General features: G+C 36.2%; 1 protein-coding gene across 1 annotated transcript in view; it reads right to left on the bottom strand.

Moving 5' to 3' along the window:
- Window positions 1–18,634, bottom strand: part of LOC126859232 (serine/threonine-protein phosphatase 2B catalytic subunit 2-like) — a 121,866-nt gene extending 103,232 nt beyond the window's left edge. Inside the window, exon 1 of the mRNA XM_050610293.1 lies at window positions 17,234–18,634. Coding sequence (XP_050466250.1) covers window positions 17,234–17,285 — 52 coding nt within the window. The 5' untranslated portion in view covers window positions 17,286–18,634. The remainder of the gene's footprint in view (window positions 1–17,233) is intronic.
- Between the last annotated feature and the right edge of the window lie 3,434 nt (window positions 18,635–22,068).

The following is a 22,068-nucleotide window of genomic DNA, read 5'->3' as shown; positions in this document are numbered from 1 at the left end:
CTATTTTTTTATTACTTTTCACACATGCTTTTGATTAATTATTACGATATAAATAAAATAGAAAGTTTTAAAATAACCACAGCAAAAATATGAATGTTCGGATATTTATTCGAAATCGATATTTTCCAGCATCTCCTTTATGTGTACGTTCCTATATAAGCTTTTTTCAATAATAAGAAATATAAAGTGACATTTATATAACATGCCACAATGAAAAAAGATAGAAAAGAAATCATTACAGACGGTGGTTTCATTATCTTTCCAACCTAAAAATCGAGAGAACGATGCGAGGCTGCATAAAACGAAGAGCATCGTTATTTTTTCGCCGCGTAAACGCGAGCATCGACAACGCGTAAGGGCAATGCGGGAGAGAAATGATTCGGAAGATGGACGATTGAAGTTGCGAATCGAATGAAAAATTTATGGCGGACAGTCGGACGGACGCAATCTCGAGTTTCCCGGGCAGGCAGGAAACTCAAGTTCGTCGAACTCCCCGCTCTCGGCACGGAAGTGTCAATAGAGTAAGACGTTGCCGACCCAGGAGGACGAGCAGTTCTGAAGGATCCCTCAAGATGATACGTCTTGTGGACCCCCTTCCTTCATATATTCCTTGAAACCCCCATGACACGCGTGACAGATTAAAGTGATGGATTAAATGTTAAGTGAGCTTTAGTACTTACCGAGCATATTGATAAGATAATCGATATTAAATCATCCTTTTTCTCGAATACGTACATATGCTTAATCTTTTGATTAACTTATGGATTTAAGTGCGTCAGTTTAATTCTTGCACATAAATTTCCCATAAAAAAATTCACACAGCAGATCTTTCGTAATATTTTTTCTCCCGCATTGAATTTTATGTGTCTCATATAATTTATGCGTTTATTGTATAATTTTATTTCGAGATATTACAAACATGTAAGTATAAATCTCATATGATTTATGCGCAAGTTAGTCGAGCGTAAAATACAAGATATAAAAATATAATAATCATATTTTGTACAAATATAATCTTTTTATAGATTATCGATATTTTTTGATGTCACAAGTAAAATTAAAAAAAAAATATATATATATAATAATTATATATATATATATTTAATTTAATATTTTAATTTCTGAAATCAATTAATATTTTTATCCAATTGTTCTATCTCCTTTTACAGCAACAAAGAATTAATATGTCGTTGTTCATCGATACTTTCCCGATTGCTTACTTAATACTTCGCACTTTGTTGTAATCTCCACTATCATGGCATAACAGTGTTTTATTTATCTCATGCGAAACATACGCTGATGCATGAAGCTCGTGACGCTTTTCCCGTGGGGATGCATAAACCCTTACTATGAGAAGAAATAACACGTTTTCTCTCCTGCGGCTTACCGTGGATGATCGCCTCGACCTTTTCCCACTTAGTTAAGTCTGTCATAAGAGAGCCAAGACGCTGTTATAAATCTTTTATTCGATCCAAGCGACATGAAGCCAGATGCCTCGCATTTCGTTTCGCGATAATGATAGTTGTATATATGTGTGTGTGTGTGTGTGTGTGTGTGTGTGTGTGTGTGTGTGTGTGTTATATGTATTATTACGTATGTACGTATTATATGTATATAATTATAACGATAATAACTGTAATAAAAATATAAAATCGTATCAGTATGTAAAAATATTATCTTTATGTGGAATACAAGATTAGAGATTTTTTTTATGCTTATAAATTATTTATATCATAAATATTCGTAAGCCATTATGTAACTACTTCAAAACATTTTCCTATGGTATATGTACGTAATTCCTTAATTTATTATTCAAGTAGTGTCCGAAATATGATGGGAAAGTTTTCGACAAGTTGCCTTAAATAAGAGATAACTTCGACACGATTGCAAAGGTTTCATGTAATGATTGAAGAAGACCGCTACCGTTCGTTTTGAATTTTCAAAAAGATTCATTTGTTGGAAACATAATTGTCGATCAGAAATATAAATAATTCCATAATAAATATTCCGGCATTGAATTTTATTTATATAAAATAATTTTAAAAATATTATAAAATTAGATATTTACGTAAATATGTATTAAATTATTCTCAAAAATGATACTCTGTTAAATAGACCTGCATAATCTAACAACTGAATTTTATAGAGTAATAAAAATAAACAAATCATAGTGTCAATCGCGATGTTTCGTGAGGGAATCATCGGCCCGGTTCATCTCTCCGTTATTTATTATGATGATTCGATTGGATTCCGATCGCTCGTATCGTTAAAGCGATCGTTTTAAGCTTGAACATGCGAGATGCATTTATGCAACGCGACTATCGCGCACACGATACACGACGTCATAACGTTGAAACAATCTCGACGAAATGCGAGGACGAAAAAAGAATTTATTTATACATATACAATGTATTACCGCCATAGAATTAAAAAATAAACGGAATTTTAATATTAATTTTAATTACGACTTCGAAATTCTTTGTCACTTTGGAAGAAAATAGAAAATAGAAAATAGTAAATCGCGAAATGTGAGTGCGATTTCGGGAGAATCCGGAAGTCTCGCGCAGTTCCCTCTGAGATCCATTTTTTTCAATCCGTTGTTAAACACAAGTTGTGGTAAAACAGTGAACATGGCAATACGCTATGAATAAGATAATCTATACGATACTACGGGGTTGGCCGTGAGTATTGATCGGGCCCCGCCTGCCTCTCTCGCTCTCTCTCTCTCTCTCTCTCTCTCTCTCTCTCTCGCTTTCTCTTTCTATTCTCTTGCACTCTCTGCTATCTTGCTTGCTCGCTCGCGCGCGCATACAACACTCATACACATTCCCTTTCTCTCCTTCTCTCGTCGTCTCCTCATGTTTTCTCCAATCCACCCCTGCCCGATCCTTTATCCGCCCTCAAAAGACTCGAATATTCCCGTTTCCCGTCTAAAAAGAGAAGGGATTATTTCTTGTTTCCCAGACGATGCTTGTCAAAAGAAACGCAAGATTGTTGCCCGGAAAAGGACGCACACCTTTGAAAAGTAATGATGATCATTTACCTGTTGATATATGAATACAAGGAACGCAGTTTTATGTAATGGAAGAAACCATTCTTGGTGTACGTCGCTGTATATATACGTACATGAGGTTTGAAATTGCTCGGACAGCCAGCTGTAGATCTCTCTTGTTCAAAACTTTACATAAACATGCTAAATATGATTTTTTCTTAGAAGCAATCGTCTAACATAAAAATTACGCAATAATATCTCCGTTAACCTGGCATTTTCAAAAAATCAGGTTCAAATGTATAGCACAATTAAATGCTAATGTATTGCTAATTTGTTGCCTAAATTTTGAATGCCTTGTATTAGAGTTGCTAATTAAATGCTCAAAAATTTTACAAATAAATTTCAAAAAAACATTAAATTTCTATAGATACACCAACACGGATAATTATAACACACATTTTAAATATTATATATCCACATTAAATTCTATTTTTATTAAATTTATATTAAATAGTTAATTATATAGTAATAATATATATGTAATACAAATACATACATAAATTATTAATACTTTATTAAACATTTTAGTATTTAAAAATAAAATATAGAGAGAAGAAATATTTTATATGTATTTTTTTTATACAATAATGCAAACTGAATTACCACCGCAAAGATATATGAATATTTAACTTTAGTAAAATTATTAATTAACAAAATTATAATTTGCTCACCTTCTTACTATTGCCTGATGCTTCCCCAGATCTTTTCCTCTCTTACTTGTTTTTCGCTGCCTCTTTATGGCATTCGTAAATGGCACTCATTTACGAAAACATGTTTAATTATGATCGTACACGCATCTATTAATCATTAATCATCAGAATACGACGAGTGTGCCATACTTTATACAGCATCAATATATGTTAATTGTACATGATGCGCACTTTATTTTATATCGCTAAGGAAAAACGTAAAAATCAATTGTTATATTAAAATACTACTCTCGGTGTTTGAAGGCCATCGAACTTTTCAATCTCGTTTTCGTAATTCAGTGTAAATTTATATTATAAAATATGTTAAAACGCCCGTACGATTAATTAACTTCCACGATTAACGTGTCTCAAGTAATCATTAGTCATAGTATCGTACAGTATCGGTAAAGCCAATGTTATTTTCTCAGTCATTAATAAAACATTAGGGATTATACAAAACAAATTGATTCGAATACCGTTGCCACGCGATTAATTAATAAGTATATAGCTTCATTATTAATATCGTATTTAATTTATTAATCGCCTACTATAAATATAGCGTCTATATATCGATGATCTGTCTTGCAAAACGCGTATTTTACGAGATTTATTCGATCAAAATCAATCACGCGAATCGGAAAAGCGATTGATATATTTTCAGAAATTACATTCTGCACATATCTAGCATTCATTATAATTCTACATTTTTGCATTTGCGTTATAATGTGTGAAATAATAAGATTATATAGTGCGTGTATATTGTATAATATCATTGCTAGCAATAGAAATAGCGTTTTATCGCGCGATTTTCCAAGACTATAAATCTTAGTTATAAATTTTCGTTTCATATCTAATCCGTGATGTTTTATTAATGACTGATTGTGAGAAATTCGAAAATAACATCGGCTTTACCCGATCACTCCGATTAATGATTATTTGGGACACGTTAATCGCGAAGAATAATTAAACGCGTGGGCGCGATTTAATATTTTATAATATAAATTCACTCTGATAATATACATCAAAAAGTTCCACGGCTTTCAACGCAACTGTCGTTTATGATGATGTTGTCATTCGCGCGGCGAGACTCGATGAGAATGAGAAGGTAACGATAAAATGAATGAGAAGGGGTTAAAATAAAATTTATGCGTATACTATTTTTTTTGCGACAGAGCATTGCGTGCGACTCGTTGCAAACATATGATTTTCCGAGCGCTGAACGTGAATCTTCGTGTAACTATTGATTTTTTGCGTTCTTCCATCGCAATCTGAAGTAAAATGCGATCAACATTGAGAGTTCTGTATAAAATTCCGCGCAATCGTTACATTCTAGTGATTAGTATGCGCGAAAACGTAGTTAACAATACTCTCGTACTCCGACTGAAGCAGCGACAAAGTGCAAATAAGATAGGAGGAAGTATCTGATAGTGAAACAGTAATAGGATGAGTAATTTATAATTTTATTTATTTATTGTCTGCAATTTATAAAATTAATTGTTCGCTTATCTTCACAGGAGAGAATCTAATTTACATTAATGTGTATAATATATATAAAATATTCTGTTTTATTTTGAAATACTTTGAATATTTAATAAAATATTGTGTAAAATTAATATATATATATATAAAATATGTAAAATATTTGTAGATAAAAAATAGAAAATTTTTACTTAGTTCATGTCGATTTATAAAAATAGTTTAATATTAATAATTTAATATTTTTGAAATTTATTTACAAAAATTTTAAGCAATTAATTAGTATATAATTCCATATATATATTTGCTTTTTGTTTATAATTGAATATTTTTCGACAGCGAATAGTAAAATTCATCAAATAATAGTATAATTAAGTCAGCATTCTCCCATTTTCAATATCAATTTCTTGTTAAATGATAAAAGCAATAAATTCGGAATTAGAACTACAAATTAGCAAAATTAGCATTTAATTATGTGCTATATAATTCGATTTTGATTTCTTGTAATATGAATATCAAATTAACAAAGGTCACAAAAGCTCTCACATTACGTAATACTACACGGATAATTATGAATTGCTTACGAGAGAAACGCTGTAGTCTTAAAATGTTTTGAAGCATCACAGACACGTCAATATATCAGTTTACTCTTTTTTTTGTTATCATCAGAAAGTTATTTGCATATTAGCACAAGCGAAAACATTCGTTCTATCTGTTTTGTCATGATAAACATATCAAGTCTCAAGTTCATCTTCAAGAAACATTGTAGAAAAAGAAAGAGAGACAGAGAGAGAAAGAGAAAGAGAGGGAAAGAGAGATATGCAGGAAAAAAATTGCAGATGCTGAGGATTAATTAGAATGTCGTCGCGCTGCTGCTGTCTCGCGCTACAGAATATATGATCAGACTGCAAGATAGAGGACTTTGGTGCAAGAAGCAACGAAGAAAATAGCCGTGGAACAATTAGTTCGTTAGTGTCTATCCACATCGGTGTTCTGCGAAGCGTCGCGACGCAATCACGCGGACCGTCTCGTTGACGTTTGTCAGCGAGAAATGACATAAACGCGAACGGGTGCCGACTATTATTTATGCCGTCAAAGCGACGCACAAGAAAATAAGGCGAGAAATCAATCGAGCGCGTCTTCTCAATTCGTCTAAGAGCACCGCTGCTACTTTTTCGATAATTTCCGAGATAGAAATCCTTTGTACTCTCGTAAGATCCATCGACCCGCCATCAGCAGATATCCGTACTTTCTTTTTAATATAAAATGCATACATATACAAAAGCTAATAATTTGTACGCGTTATTTACTGCAACTAATTTCAAAAAAGAATTCGTACAAAAGATGCATCGAGCAAATTATTAATAGTTTTCTTGATTTTCTTACTTGCTCTCTTGTACAATTGGTGGCATCGTATCGTTTTATTAACATTAAATATGCAGCCGAGCATTGTGCATTTCTTCATATAAATAATTTATTATCTAAAAAAAAGCATTTATCAACATTGAGATAATACTTAATCTTTCTCGTAATAAAATCTAATCGTAAAATTGGCTCAACTTCGCGCCTCCATTCGAAGGCAAAATACGACGATGAACAAATCGTTTCCGGCTCAGAACATGTAAATGAACCATCGTTATATATTCCGCCCCGACGCGCCGGATCATGAAAACAGGTTAAGAGCCAGCCGTGAGCGAACGTCCGTGAGGAAAAAGCGGGAAACGATTCTGCCCCGGCCCCGGATAGTTGTCTTCGATCAGATATATTCCGTGACTCGAAAAGCGGGCCACGTAATGAATTCGTGCGCCCTTCGCGTCGGCTGGCCTGGTTTCGTTGCGAACGACGATATGCTAAATGAAGGTATGACCTTCCTTCGCAAGGGGATAGATTCGCGCGAGAGGTCACGGATTTAGCCGCTCCTTGGCCAGAAATTCCAACGAAAGTCGAGACCGATCCGATCGATATTTCATCGTATACGCAAAAAAAATCGAGAAGCCCTTCTCTCTCTCTCTCTCTCTCTCTCTCTCTCTCTCTATCTATCTATCTATCTATCTAGAAAGGGAGAGGAGAAAATATGTTCCCGGATATATTAAGCCCCGAGATGAAAAATCGAGTCGCGGCCGGGATTAAAGTTCGCTCGCCGCGCGAATGAGAGTAGAAAGCTGAATCGACTAATCCAATTTAATCACCGTAAATATAAAATTTTATTTCCGGCATACAGTACGTTTTAATTTTTCCGTGCCACTCGCTCGTTTCGCGCGCGATATTTATTTCATGAGATCGGACATCTCACTTTTGCCAAGGACTTGTGAGACAAACGCGCGCGTTTGAAGGACGATGCTACAACACGAACAAAAAAAAAAAAGCGAGAAAAAGTTGCGAGCATTGATATTAATATCGCGCGGTTTTTCTCGATAATCCTTATGTCGGCTAATTATTTTCTCTCGATAAAATATATAACACGATTAAATAGAAAATAACGATTTGCTTTAAGCAGCGTAAATAGGATCTGACAAGACACAAACGCATTACTTGCTGTTTTATATATATAGGAGCCGTATCGATCTTCGTAGGAGAAATTCGCTGACAAGGTTGCAAGGTTGCGCTAATTGAGGGTTTTAATTTCCTGTCCTATCATCCCAAACCACTAATTTATTTCTATACGCGTAAACACATGGCAGTTTATTCGAAAATGTCGATCGTGTCGAGACTCGCAAATGATAATGTTCGAGGGTATCCGCTACGCACACTATATATATATCCTAATATCTAATATCTAATTATATATAATATATAATATATATATATATATATATATATATATATATATATATATATATATATATTATATATTTATATATATATATATATATATTTATATATATATAATATATTATATATATTATATATATTATATATAATATCTAATTATATATCCAAGAAATTAATTAAAGCGAAAACTAAACGCTTAACTTCGTGGCATAAGATTTCTTTCTCACATATAAATAAATATTAAATAAATATTATACAACGAGTCTGGAGAAAGATTACATGCAGTATCCCGATGTCTTTAGAAAAAATTAATTTCACAATCAGTTTTGTGTACCGAGAGAAAGTACAAAGTGCGTTTATCTCTTAATACTAGTGCAAATTTGCAATGCGTAGAAGCGCGATACGATATGGTGTCTGCTGTCGTGAGAATTTCTAGAACTTCCGGGAAGATACTATTATACTTCGCCGCGACTTCGATGATCTTCGACGCTCGGTTACGTGCCGGGTATTAGCATATTGAAGTTTACGCTTTCTCATCTCGGCGCGTACTTGTTTACAACGTGCCGCCAGTATTCCTACAAGGAATGCCATTGTGCCCGTAAACGTGTCTGTCGCTGAACATAATGCACTCATTGTGATAAAATTCTATAGTAATGGACCGCCCCGACGTTCAGACGCGACAGACATTAACTTAACGTCTAACAAGGATTCTCAGTATGATTAAAAAAAAAATAAAATAAATAAACCTTGAGAAACGACGGCCCGGTACGTTTGAATTTTCTCTCCAATTTTCCAAAATAATGCTTTCTTCGATAAATTGCAATGCTATGTTTAATTTTAAGGTTCAATGACGTTATACTCAAAGAAGTTATACAAAGAACAAGAAGAATTGATAAGTCAGATATCATGAAATATACTCTTGTAAATGCGAGAGATATTGCGGAATCATTAATTTATCACCGTGTTATATGAAGATTTTCTTTTAATGTGAAAAAAGCTACAGCAGCATTAATGTCTCATTGTATTTTCAATCCTCGCAATCAGCCAATAAACAAGACGATTAAGAGAAATGAGATCAATCCGTGCGACTATCCCTCCTCTTCGCAAATATCATCTAGTTCATCGTCCACAAAAATAAAATCCCCGGTTGCGTCGCTATATATAGATAGATATATATATATATATATATATATATATATATATATATAACCGCATACAAAAAAATATATATATTATAATAAATTTATATATAAATATACAAAAATATATATATAAACGCATACAAAAAAATTATTTTAGAAAATGCATCGAATCTTTAAAATATATTTTTATCTGGAATTTTGTTTATATATATATATATATATATATATATATATATATATATATAAACAAAAATTCCAAATAAAAAATATATTTTAAAGATTCGATGCATTTTCTAAAATAATTTTTTTTTGTATGCGTTTTCGAATGCTAAATTCTAAAAAATTATAAAATGTGTACTGCATATATTAAATATATTGTTAAAACATGGTGTATATACTATATAAATAGAGATAAATTTATACTTTAAACATATAATTCATTTGGACTGCTTACAATATAGGAGCAAAATTTTGAAAGAGAGAATTTTTGTGAATTCCCTAATTTCTCCAGGTACAAAAGAAATCCCTGACATCCCCCGCGATTTTCCAAGAGAGTAGACAACTCTGATGAAAAAAACGCACTCATATGAGCACGTGATACACGCGCAATCGTGAAAAAGAAAGACCCGGCCGGATTCGGACGGACAAATAGGCTCGCTCCTTGTTTATTTATTCTTTCGTAAAGTCAACAAAAATTTCGCCACCGGCCAGCCGGACCCGCCGCGAAGCGAACAGTGGACCGCGGCCGAGCCAAATGTAGTTGGCCGACCGGCCAAATGAGAGTTTGCGTCTATTATTACACATCGCCTAGCGGTCGTAAGCCGCCGCGGATCTCGAAGAACGAACCAGCCAACGAAACGTACGTGCGAGCGATACAGGATGTATGCGAGAAATGGAATGAGATCGTCTGATGACAGACTTTCCTTGAAACTCAGATCGGAATTGATCTTTTATCGAATGTCAACGGTTATTTGAGAGTACCTATTCACTTATCTTCTAAAATTTTTATACGTGTAATATATAATATAATGTAATATAAAATATCTTTTTCTCTCTTTGATAATAGATTTAATATTTTGAATGCGTCCACGAAATCTCTAGCATGAAATTTTTTCTGCGTACGTCAAGATCGACATATCTCTGAAATTTCTGTTTATGTGATTTTATTTAATGTTACCAAAAGAAATGTACAGATTTGATGATGAAATTTATGCGCGCATCATATTATAGAATGAAATTAAAAAAGTGACCTTTTAATAAATTTGCTTTGCGTTTTTATTAGTTTCTTTTATGAAATATCCAGACGTATTTCGATAGAGAGCAGATAAAATATTTGCAGAAATAATAAATTTACAAAATATTATATATAAATAAATTCATTTTAGCATTCCAATTTTTTTTGTTTTATAAATACATTTTAATTTAAACATGTTCTTTTTTTAATAACCAGAAATAAAAAAATTTCCCTCTGTCAAATATATTATTCTATGAATACTAACATATGGTATTTGTATAATTTTGCAATTCAGATATATACATATAATGTATTCATTTAAAAGAAAATAAAGTTATGCGCAATTTAATGCTATTTTTATAATACTAACAATAAGATATAGAAAAGCAAAGGTTACGATCCCTCACGAGTCAGACGCTACACAGTACATCCATATTCTAAATATTCATAAGCTTGCAAACGTCCGACTATAGACTCCATTTCTACATAAAACAGAATTTTGTAAAGCTTGGAGTGAGAACGAGGTAATATCGTTATCGTTACACGGCGCCAAACGACGTATACTATGAATTGTAGGAAGACTGTTATTGACCGCACGTTGACATCGAAAATTCATGAGGAAATATTTAATTGAGAAGAGCATGTGATCCCGACACTCGCTCCTCTACTTAGTGGAGATAGAAATATCAAAGTCATAAAAACGCACAGCGTCAAAAATTTCTAGAAGAAAAAATTTAAATTTTTTATTTAAATCTAAAAGAATTAGTTAACCGAAACGACTTTGTTGATGTGGATTGATTGTGCAAGTAAACATCGTAATTCGGCCTCAAAGAATCTGCAAAGTCGGCGTTTAGTAAGACGGAACACGCGCGCACGCATCGTGACGCTCGCGCGTGCACGTTGCCTGATAAGATCAATGACAGCATCGGGTATTTCAAGAAATCCGCGCTCGTGATAATGATCTTGCGATATATCTCGCAATCATCGAATCATTAGCTCTCAGATAAATGCGCGCTGTAAAGGGGTTCATTCACCGACGCTTATCAGTACGCGAATGGAGCCAACATAGAACTGTATAGTATCTAAAGATTTTACAGAAAGAGGAAGAAAGACGGAGAGAGTGTAATGCACACATATTATACTTTGAAATATGTGTATCGTACAATAAGACTAAACTGCTGTGACTGGAGAATAATTTTAAAAAAAATGCATAATAACGAAAAAACGTGTTACATTTCATTTAATTGTGCCTTCAGAACTTAATTGAGAGTTATTTTCCATGACAATTTGAAATGCCAAAAAAAATGTATATATATATATATAATGTGTATAAATTTGTATATATGTATATATGTGGATGCTCTTCGAATATATTACACAAATTACCATCCTAAATGACACGGGATAGGTATTTAAAAATACGCAAATAATACACAACCATAATTTATCGTGAGCGAGCGACGAATTTAACGCGCGAAATGCGTAATAAACGAAAATAATCATCGCATGTGTGTTAACGCGGCGAATTTCTGAACTTGCCTCTAGTTGTTGGAAAACTGCGTTCTTGGCGACCGAAAAATTTGAGTTGTATACGACTATTGTATTATGACATGTGGTGTGCAAAACAGTCTCCGCGAAATCAAATCCCTCTCACAAGACTACACCGACTGCTTTGTAAATCTATAATTCACTTTAACGAGTACAAGCATATGTCGATCGATCAGGAACGAGAGTTTTTGTTTCTTATAAGAAAAATTCGCATTTACATATCTCCTATTGGAAGGATGCGTAAAAAATTGATTTTGATCTCAAATTTATTTTTTATAAAAACCGTACTAATTAAATAAAAAAAAAAAAATAGATTTATCAAAATTCAAGGACTCCCAAGATGAATAAACAAAACTACTGAATAATTATGATTCGAATTTTCTAACATAAAAATATTACTCTCGTAAAGTTCGACATACACGTTCCAAAAATAAATACATATTAAGTATAGAAATCCTTCACAAGTCATTAATGTGGTCTAAGTTGGTGAACGTTTGTCTCTCGTCGCGGCGCGTTATTTATCAATACAGAAACGAAGCACGGCGATATAAAAACGGGCGCGGCAGAAATGCACGGGCACTTTGCATACTTAATGCGCTCAGAATGCATCGGGTCAAGAATATCGTGACGCGCTGCGCTATTTTTCCCTGTATAAAAGAAATGTCACGCAGGTGACGCACGTCATATATTATCCGCGTTGCTTCGCGCGTTGAAATATGCACGCGATTCGATTGAAAGAGAAACTGATACGATTCTAGTTTACCACAGTTGCTCGACAGAGAATAAAATTCTCGAGGTATTTATAAAAAAAAGAAAATATATATGTTTCAGACACGATATCATCTTGACGAGAAACTAACTGTCGCTCGTGTATAAAAAAAATATTTCCAGTAAAGATGTCTATCTCGAAGCGATCTTTGTGCGAATATCCGGATCAAGCATCCACCAAAAGAATTTTTTACATGTTAGACGTCAATAGTGTTAGACGTTATGTCAAAATTATCGCTTTCTAAAGAGTATACATATATTTTCCTGAATAAAATTTGTATAAAATTTTATCTGAACGTAAATTTCAAAATTTCCCCTTCCTAATAAGATCTTGACGCGATAGATTTCCGTGGAAAAAGATAATGCGATCGTTGAGACCGGGGACACCAATGCTCGTACAATAGGATTGAACACGTGATCCCTCCCACACGGACGCAATTAGACAGTAAAAAAAATATTAGCACGGTAACGCGAGAAAGACCGGCGTAATGCGATGCCTTTTAAATTCGGTAATTGTTCCCGAACGCGAGAAAGCGCGGTCGATGTAATTGACGACGCGTCGCGACGCTATGAGACGCCTCGCCTCTCTCTCTCTCTCTCTCTCTCTCTCTCTCTCTCTCTCTCTCTCTCTCTCTCTCTCTCTCTCTCTCTCTATCTTTCGCGCGCGTTGTCGTCAGATTCTAAAAATAACTCAAGCCGAGCCGGTCTGTCACGGCGAGCTAGAACTGCGCGACTTTTGGCAGCGATGTCGTCACACCTCGAATGACGGACGACTCGAATGTCGTCGATGATCGTCATTCTAATGACGAACGAAACTTGCGTAATCCAATTTTGAAGGAGTAGATTCAGCAAAGTATACGATCAAATACGAGATACTCGCGTTCTCTTTTCAAGAGTAGGATATTTACTTTCTGGAAAAACATGGAAATTGTCTGGAATTGTCAGGGATTTCTTTTGTACCTGGGGAAATCGGAGAATTCTCATGGAATTTTATTGGAACTCGGGAAATTTTTTAAAATTTCTCTTTAATAATACTTTTATATTGTCAACAATCAGCAATGCGCCAATAAGCTTAGTTATGAAGTATGTGTTTCAAATATATTATACATATGTATATCTTTTTGTTTATATAATTTTTAATAATTCATTGCTTAACAAAATATTGAATGTGCAGTACATATTCTTTTTATTGTGTTTTTTTAATAATAAACAAATAAAAATGCTATGCAAGTGGAAAATGTTTATCGACGATAAACCTTACGAAAGCTTTCCATTTTTTTTAGTACGTTTGCAAATTAACATTTGAATCTCTAGCTCCGTGTTTTTCTTTTGCATAAATAAAAAGCATTAGAAAATGCATACAATAATAAAAAGTTTATTATAGAAAGTTGCACCTCAAAAAAATCTTTAAAATATTTTCTTTATCTGGAATTTTGAACAAAAAAAAACTTGAAAAATTTTCTGGAAATCTTTTATAAGATTTGAACGAGGCTGCTCTGGTTCAAACAAGTACAATTGTGCGTAGAATTTCACGATCTCGAAGTGTGATCCAATTTTCAATTACCGTGAAATTTTTCTTGGAAAAACTCTTTCTCCAAGAGATCGTGCACACAATGTCTTCCGAGAGTGCTTTTAAAAGCTAAAGCAAAACGCTTTATAATATTAAACGCATACATCTCGAAACGCGTCGACCTGAATTTTAACTTCGCATATATCTCTCCCTCGCATCTCGTCGCGGTGAAACATCGAAATTACGAGTACACGTTCGCGGAATAAATTATGAGAGGAGACAAGCGCGCGCGCGCGCGCGCGCAGCTCGCTTCTCATTCGAGGGAACATTTTGAAATTACGTTTAAGGATAATCGAGGGTAGCACTGATCGCGCTCCATTTATTCGTGTATCAGGAGGAAGGCCAAGATAAGCCATGCCCGAAGATCATTCCTTACGATTTGGCACGTTCAAGAGGGAGGATTACAACAACGTGCTTGGCGTTAGACAACGTTCTCTACGAGTGCGTGCATTTACAACGAAAAATCATGCTAATGTCATCTCTTCGAGATTATGATACGATCCTGGAAATGAGGCGAATGAGAAAAAAAAAACCTCAGCGTATATATATATATAATGCGGTTTTCGTCCTCGGAAGAGAAAATGCGGCAAAGGGGGAGAAAAAAGATGAGAAGTCGAAAAGCTAGCAGTTAAAAATCCTCGATTACCGGATACATTTCAACAGCGTTCTTGGAGACATTCCAAATTTACGGACAATGAATTATGGTCATGAGACCTTATTTACGCGACCGCGGACATTTGCATACAGAGATCTCTTTGAGCGGAATTAGAGTGGGCGAGGGTGTAAGCTTACACCCCCTATAAGCCCGTTACGATGACGACAAAAATGACTTTGTCTACACATCGCTCGCAGTGTTTCTCAATCTTTTGCGGATACCGAGAAGAGTAAGCAGCGCGACGATTGAACAGCGCTTGACGGATATCTGTCAAACGAAAGATATATCTGTATTTGCTCTCTCTGGTTTGGTCTTTTACGGAATGCTTTAATCGATTATCGATTATTCCAAACAGAGACGTTTAATCTGTCTCACTCGATTCGCAATACAAATCATTGTGTGTGAACGAAACTTTCTACTATATGTATATATTCTAAGAGATACACATCTCTAACTACATAATCGGTACACTAGAGCCGGATTATCCAGCGCCCGAGTATCGGATTACGCCATTAAATTTTACGATCCCGGTTAAGCCGCCGACATTTTAGCCAAACGTAAAACCTCGCGCGAAACAAGGTGCGCATAAAGCGATGACATAGCAAATAAACGCAATCGTAAACAAAAAAGTCGCATAAATTCTCGCTTCCATGTTTGAAAACTTCAAGTCAAACGCGAATGATTAGATAATATTTATATCACACGCGCAGTTGTGTAAAATTCAGTTTCTCACGGCAAAAATGATTTCTTCCCCGCGACGGTGTTAAAATATTTAACATTGACGTGCGCGCGCGCGCGCTTTTATTTCGTCAATTTTATGACCTAGATTCACCCATCGAGAATCGAAGAGTTATATGTTCGTAGGAAACCGGAAACGGGACGCCGGATGTGGCATTTGCTCGACTATGGATCGTAGTCGGGGAAAAGAGAGAAGAAAAAAAAAGAGCCGCAAAAGAGAGGAGAAAAAAGAGAAAGACGAAACAAAAGTATGAAAGCGCCATTCGGCAGGGGTCAATGACCTAAAGTACCACCTGTGTGCCATTTAAACCGGTCTCATTTTCGACGCTTGTTTTCCAGCTTGATAAAAACTGCAACGCCCGTTCTCTTTCTCATTCCCGATATCGAAACGCATCGACATTATCGTAAAATTTGTATACTCTCGACGTTTCAAAGAAAACAATCCGTGTCTGTACGCAATATACGCAACAGGTATCTTCTCGCCCGTGATAAAATATTCGACTTTTCAGTCGCCTATTAGATGCTGCTTCGATATCGCCTCTTTAAACGACGATGCCGCGTCTTCGAAACTCGCACGCACATCGAATGACATTACGTGCACGCGGCCTATACATGACGGCGCGTCAGCTGTTCGAACGATGCGGCGCGTCCAAAGAAAGAGGTGGAGACAAATACGCGCGAGAAAAGACACGCTCGCGTCCTCGAGACTATCGCGTTCCTCGACCCCGTGGAAACGAGGCTAACCGAGCGGCGTGACCTCCGGGGATGAAACCTCTCGGGGAAGATGGCGAGGGGAAGGGATTAATCGCGCCGCGTCAAGGAGGTTAGGTTAGTTTAGATCACCGCTGGACCACGGCCTTTCAACCCCGAGGACTTCCGCGCGAGGGACGCAAGTTGAATTTTCTCTCCCCGACGAAGACGCGAGAGCGGTGTGACCGCTTGGCGGTTTCGCTCCGGTTCTCGCGGCCGAACGCCAAGGCATCAGGCCGGACCAGGTCGATAGCAATGGCGTCGTCGAGCAGGCAGAAAATCAATCGCGTGCACGACACGCGGCACCTGTTTTGACGCGCCTACTTCGCTCCGTGTCCGAACGACATTGGATCTCGCGACCGGCGAGAGGGTTCTTCTCCACGATGCAAGCGTGGAGATCGAATTTGCTCTACTCGAGAAAGACTTGGAGTCTAAGTTCGTCGAAATTGCGCGATCAACGATTTCGCGAACCGCGTCGTCAATAGTCGCGACGAGCGAGATATAATTGAACGGAATAAAGAGAAAAGAGAAAAATAGGAGACGGGAGGAGGCGCGAGCGACGGCGACGGTTACCGACCGAGACGGCCGGAGAAGACGGGGCCGCGGGGTCACTCACTCACTCACTCACTCACTCACTCACTCACTCACTCACTCACTCACTTACTTACTCACGCACGCACGCACGCACATTTACATACATCGCACTCGCGTTACGAGCGAGTTGCACATATTCACGCGGCCAGGGGCCGGACGAGAGCATGCGTTTCGTCGGACCGCGCGTCCCGTCGGAGCACCGTCGCTCGCGCGAGTTGTTGTTAATTTATCGCTTGTTGGCTTACTTTTAATCACTCGGTCCGTCGTGGGGAGCTTCTGCGAGTTGTTGGAGGTCATGCTGTATGAGGATAAATGACGAGTGGACGCCTCTCTCTCTCTCTCTCTTCTCCTCTTCCCTCTCTCTCTCTCTCTCTCTCGCGCGCGCAACGGGATAGCCTATCGCGCTGTCCTTGTCACTCGCGCCCGCGCTCCGCCGTGTGTCACTGCGCCCGCACCGTTTCTTTTCCGCTTTTTTTCACTGTAACTCGTCTTCCTCAAATCCTCGTCCCTCTTGCGTTCTTCTCTCCTTTCTTTCGCTCTCTCTCTCTCTCTCTCTCTCTCTCTCTCTCTCCTTCACCTCGTCCTCCTTTCCTTCCTCTCCGGTTTCGCGTGTTCACTCGCGCGAGAGTTATAACGGCTACCTTTGGAGGGGTTGGGTAGAAGGAGAGGGCGGTATTTTCACCTCGAGAGCCCGGCGCGGCCGCCACACACACACATGTATACACACGCGCGCACGGAAATACACCGCCGGGAGGGAGAGAGCGGACGAACGGGGGGCGGGAGGAGGGAGGGTGGCGGCGGAGAGGTGACGGAAGTTATCGCACGGCGCGACACATCGGTGCCTAGGAACTGTTCATGGGCGTTCTTGAACGAAGTCTCGACGATCACGGTGGAGGAAAAAGGGGAGACGGCTGGTTCTCTCTCTCTTTCTCTCTCGTCGAGCGATCTTCTCTTCTCCTCTCAGGGCGGTCCCCTCTTCACACACCCTTCGAAGGGGGGTAGGCGCGACCGTGTACTTCGCGAATACACGCGGAGATAAACGTATCGACGCGGGGGATCCTCGACTGGAGCTTCCGCTCGCTTCGGGATCGCTGGACCACGCGCGAGCCGCACGACGACGACGACGACGACGACGGCGGCGGCGGCGGCGGCGGCGGCGACGACGACGACGGCGGCGACGACGGCGGCGGCGGCGGCGACGACGACGACGACGACGATGGCCGATTTAGATGGCGACGGCGACAACTCGATTGACAGAGACGACGATGGCGGCAACGATGACGACGACGACGACGACGAATCGACGAGCGTTTGCTCCTCGCAAACGCGACACCAATGCGTCGCGATTACGGACAGTAGTTTAAAAAACGAAGACGGTTACGATCGCAATAGCGGCGGCGGCGGTCGGTGGCCTGCGGCGAGAACGTCGTGAAGTACGACGACAACGAAGACGGCGGCGGCAACTGTCGCAACGACGGCGACGACGTGGACCGGGACACCGTAACGATACGAAGCACCGCGACAGCACGTAACCGCGACACCGACACCCACGGTCGAGAGACACCACGCCGCAAAATTTTATCTACAAGATGTCTGTCTCTCTGCTTCTCCGCGGCGCGCACACTGACGGCTCCTCCGCGGACAGGAGGACGGACGGTCGCGCAGCCCTCCGCGCGCAGCGATCATTCGTGACAGCCGATTGGCCGCGCCGCCACCAGCTGCCGCCACCCGCGAACTATAATTGCGACGTAGAGGCGCCACCGCCCGCGCGCGCCACAGCTTCTCTCGTCGATACTCGACGCGAGTCTTTGATTAGATCTGCGCTCCGTTTAGCTTCACACTTTGCTTAGCTTTACACTTGCCACATTTCAAATGAATAAGAGACGCATTATCCTAGATCCGAAAGAAAAATGTCAAAGAAAATGAAATACAATTAAAAGCACTTAATATGTATTTTATAGCGCAGCTACTTCTGAATTTAAAAAAGTGAACTGTAAAAACTTGATCGCACATCATAGAATTATTTGTGCAATATTAAAAAAAAGTAATCTCATTATTTACATCTTTAATAATGTTTACACATGCGAATGCAATATTTTATTACTATTTTCGCACGTGGAGATTAAAAATTTCAAAGCTTGTAAATGCGGTGAAATTCTGTTTACCCGCGGGTCCCATCGGTTAGCGTACGAGCAAATAAACATCAGGACATAGTGTTATCGGGTATCCTTTATGCGCACCCACGGGATATCCGTTTACACTCGTAAAGAATCTATAGGAGTGCTCGAATGCTATTTCGAAGAGAAATGAACAACGGCAATCCGAATCTACGATGCTCTAATTTCACATAGAGAGAAAATATTCACTCATTACATTACAGATATTGAATACAATGAAATATCACATCTTTTCTCTTAATGTCCCGTTAAAAAAAAAGAAATCTCGCTTTTATTGTATTTATTATTAAAGGAGACTCACTTTGTAGCCGATTAAATAAAACGTAGAATTGAAAATGCGTCTCTGAATCTCTCTTGCGTTTGATTTTTCATGTGTTCATAAATATCGATAATATAGAGCACAATGTGATTAAAGATCGCAAAAGTATTATATAATTTTATCTCACGTTGGTAATTAACAAACGCCAGCCAGTAAAGTTAATACCTGTTATTTTATGGAAGAAACATAGATAGTATAATTAATATAAATATAAATCAATTGCCATATTATTTTAATTCAAAATTAAATGTAATATTTGTATATGTGTGTGTATATTACAAAATTAAAAATTTTTAAATATAATAATAATTTTATAATAAAATTACAGCAAATACAATTATGTATATAGCTAATTTATATATGCAATTTTTATAGAATCATACGATGGCAATGACAATTGTAAATTGAAACGTGCTATAACTGAAATAAAAGATCTATTAATTAACCTCATTGAAGATATGGAATTTTGTAAGAATAAATTATTGTTGTTATTGTTTGAAGGGATTATTATTTTAAATCTAAAACCTATAATTAATATTGTATAATTAATATTTACAAATTTTTATATTGCTTTATTTTATATGACTTTTTCTTTTATGCATAATTTCGATAATAATCTCAAATACCTTTTTTAACTCTTATTATTAACTTAATTATGAAATTACATATAAATGTGTCATTTTATGATATGCATTATTAAAAAAAAGAACTTATAATCATTGTAAGCAATGATGTGCATTCGAGATATCGCATTATAATCATATTCTTATATTTAACACAATATAATTGTCAAATATAATTATACATGATTATTATAAAGATTAAAATATTTTTTCATGTATGCTCATGTACGCTCTATGTATATATGTATTTATATCATATCTATGCAATCATAAAAGAAATAATTTATTTTGAGATTCTTCTTAACAAAGAATTATCTCTTATAATATGTCTATCAAAAATAATTGTCAATAAGTGTTGTCCATAAGTGCATAAGTTTCATATATATATATATATATATATATATATATATATATATATATATATATATGTAACTGACTCTCTCTTTCAAAATTATAATTTAACGTAATTAAAACCGTTTCCAAACAATTTGTTTTATCATATATCTAATGTTTTAAGACACAACATTTACGTTTCAGCGCAGCATGTATCCATGTTATTCAATACACCATGCATGTTCAATACTAATATCGTAATAGAAATTTTTTGCAATCTTATATTGCGCTATTCATGGTTGATATCATCGAGGTCATGGACCAATGCTATCCAAATTTTCGCTCGTTAATATCGATAAGAAAATATAGTTTTCAGCATTACATATTATCATAATATAGAAATGTGTGACTAATAAGAAATGAGATGAATAATTTGCGTACATAAAATAGGCGACAGATGTGTAAAAAATTATACTTTCCACATTGTCAAATACTTAAAAGAATATAGTATAATAGAATATAAAAATTATTTTTCTAAAATATATAATATAATCAGTGATGAAAGGATCAAGTTTGATTAATTCGTCAAATTTCTCATATAATAAATGTGCGAAAAATGTAAAATTAGAAAAACTTAATTATACTCAATTTTTCAATCATCCAATTTCATATTTCATTTAATATTTTTATGATTGCACAAGAATCAAGAATACAAACCTGCGTGCCGGGATTAAATATTTTAAGAAAGAACATATAGTATGTCAATATAATTTATGTGCCAGAAGTGAGATAATCTTGTCAAAAATCATTGAACAATCATGGTATGAACACTACGATATTATTTCTATTTAAGGAAAAGGATAAATTGGAAAGAGTTGTTATAATTATTACGATTAATAAAAGTAAAAATAATTTATTCGTGCTTTTTGTACTATTATTCTTCAAGTCTTACGTTTTTTTAATAAACATCCGGAACTGATGACCGATGCGAACGCAAAAATAAGCGATATCGAGGAGGTAGATTTTAATATCGACCGTCCCCAAATAAATTCACAGAAAATCGATCAATAGTTAAGAGATCGGTCGCTATTGATATTGTGCTCTTCGTCTTTATATAGACTTGTTATTTAATAGATTACTAAGAATTTTATATTGCAGCTATTTGTCAGAAGTAATCGAGAAGATAAGGATATAGTGTGTGTAATGATGACATTATATGTATAATAAAATATCAAAAAATAATATTATAAAAATAATATTATTAATATTATTATTATTATTAATATTATTTATACACCGTTATTGCATAGTCATGTTTTCTATTAATTTTATTATCTATTAAAAAATTGTTTATCTTATATACTAAAGAAGACTAAGTAAGTCGAAACGTATATATTCGAATAAATTACTCTCGATTAAAGATATCAATATACACTATTCATTAATTTTTATTGTTAATTGACATCTCTTTTTTGCTCGTTTATTTGGCCCAGAACATTAATTTTCTTATTGCAGTACAATTCACGAGCCATTTTTATCAGTGTTTCTTTATTGTAATATTAAATAAATTTTGAATAAATTTATTTATACGAATATTTATAATAATACTTCTTTTATAAATATTTTTA

The sequence above is a fragment of the Cataglyphis hispanica genome, chromosome 3 (genome assembly GCF_021464435.1).
Source record: "Cataglyphis hispanica isolate Lineage 1 chromosome 3, ULB_Chis1_1.0, whole genome shotgun sequence".
NCBI classification, from domain to species: Eukaryota; Metazoa; Arthropoda; class Insecta; order Hymenoptera; family Formicidae; genus Cataglyphis; species Cataglyphis hispanica.
This window is presented reverse-complemented; position numbering and strand designations above follow the sequence as displayed.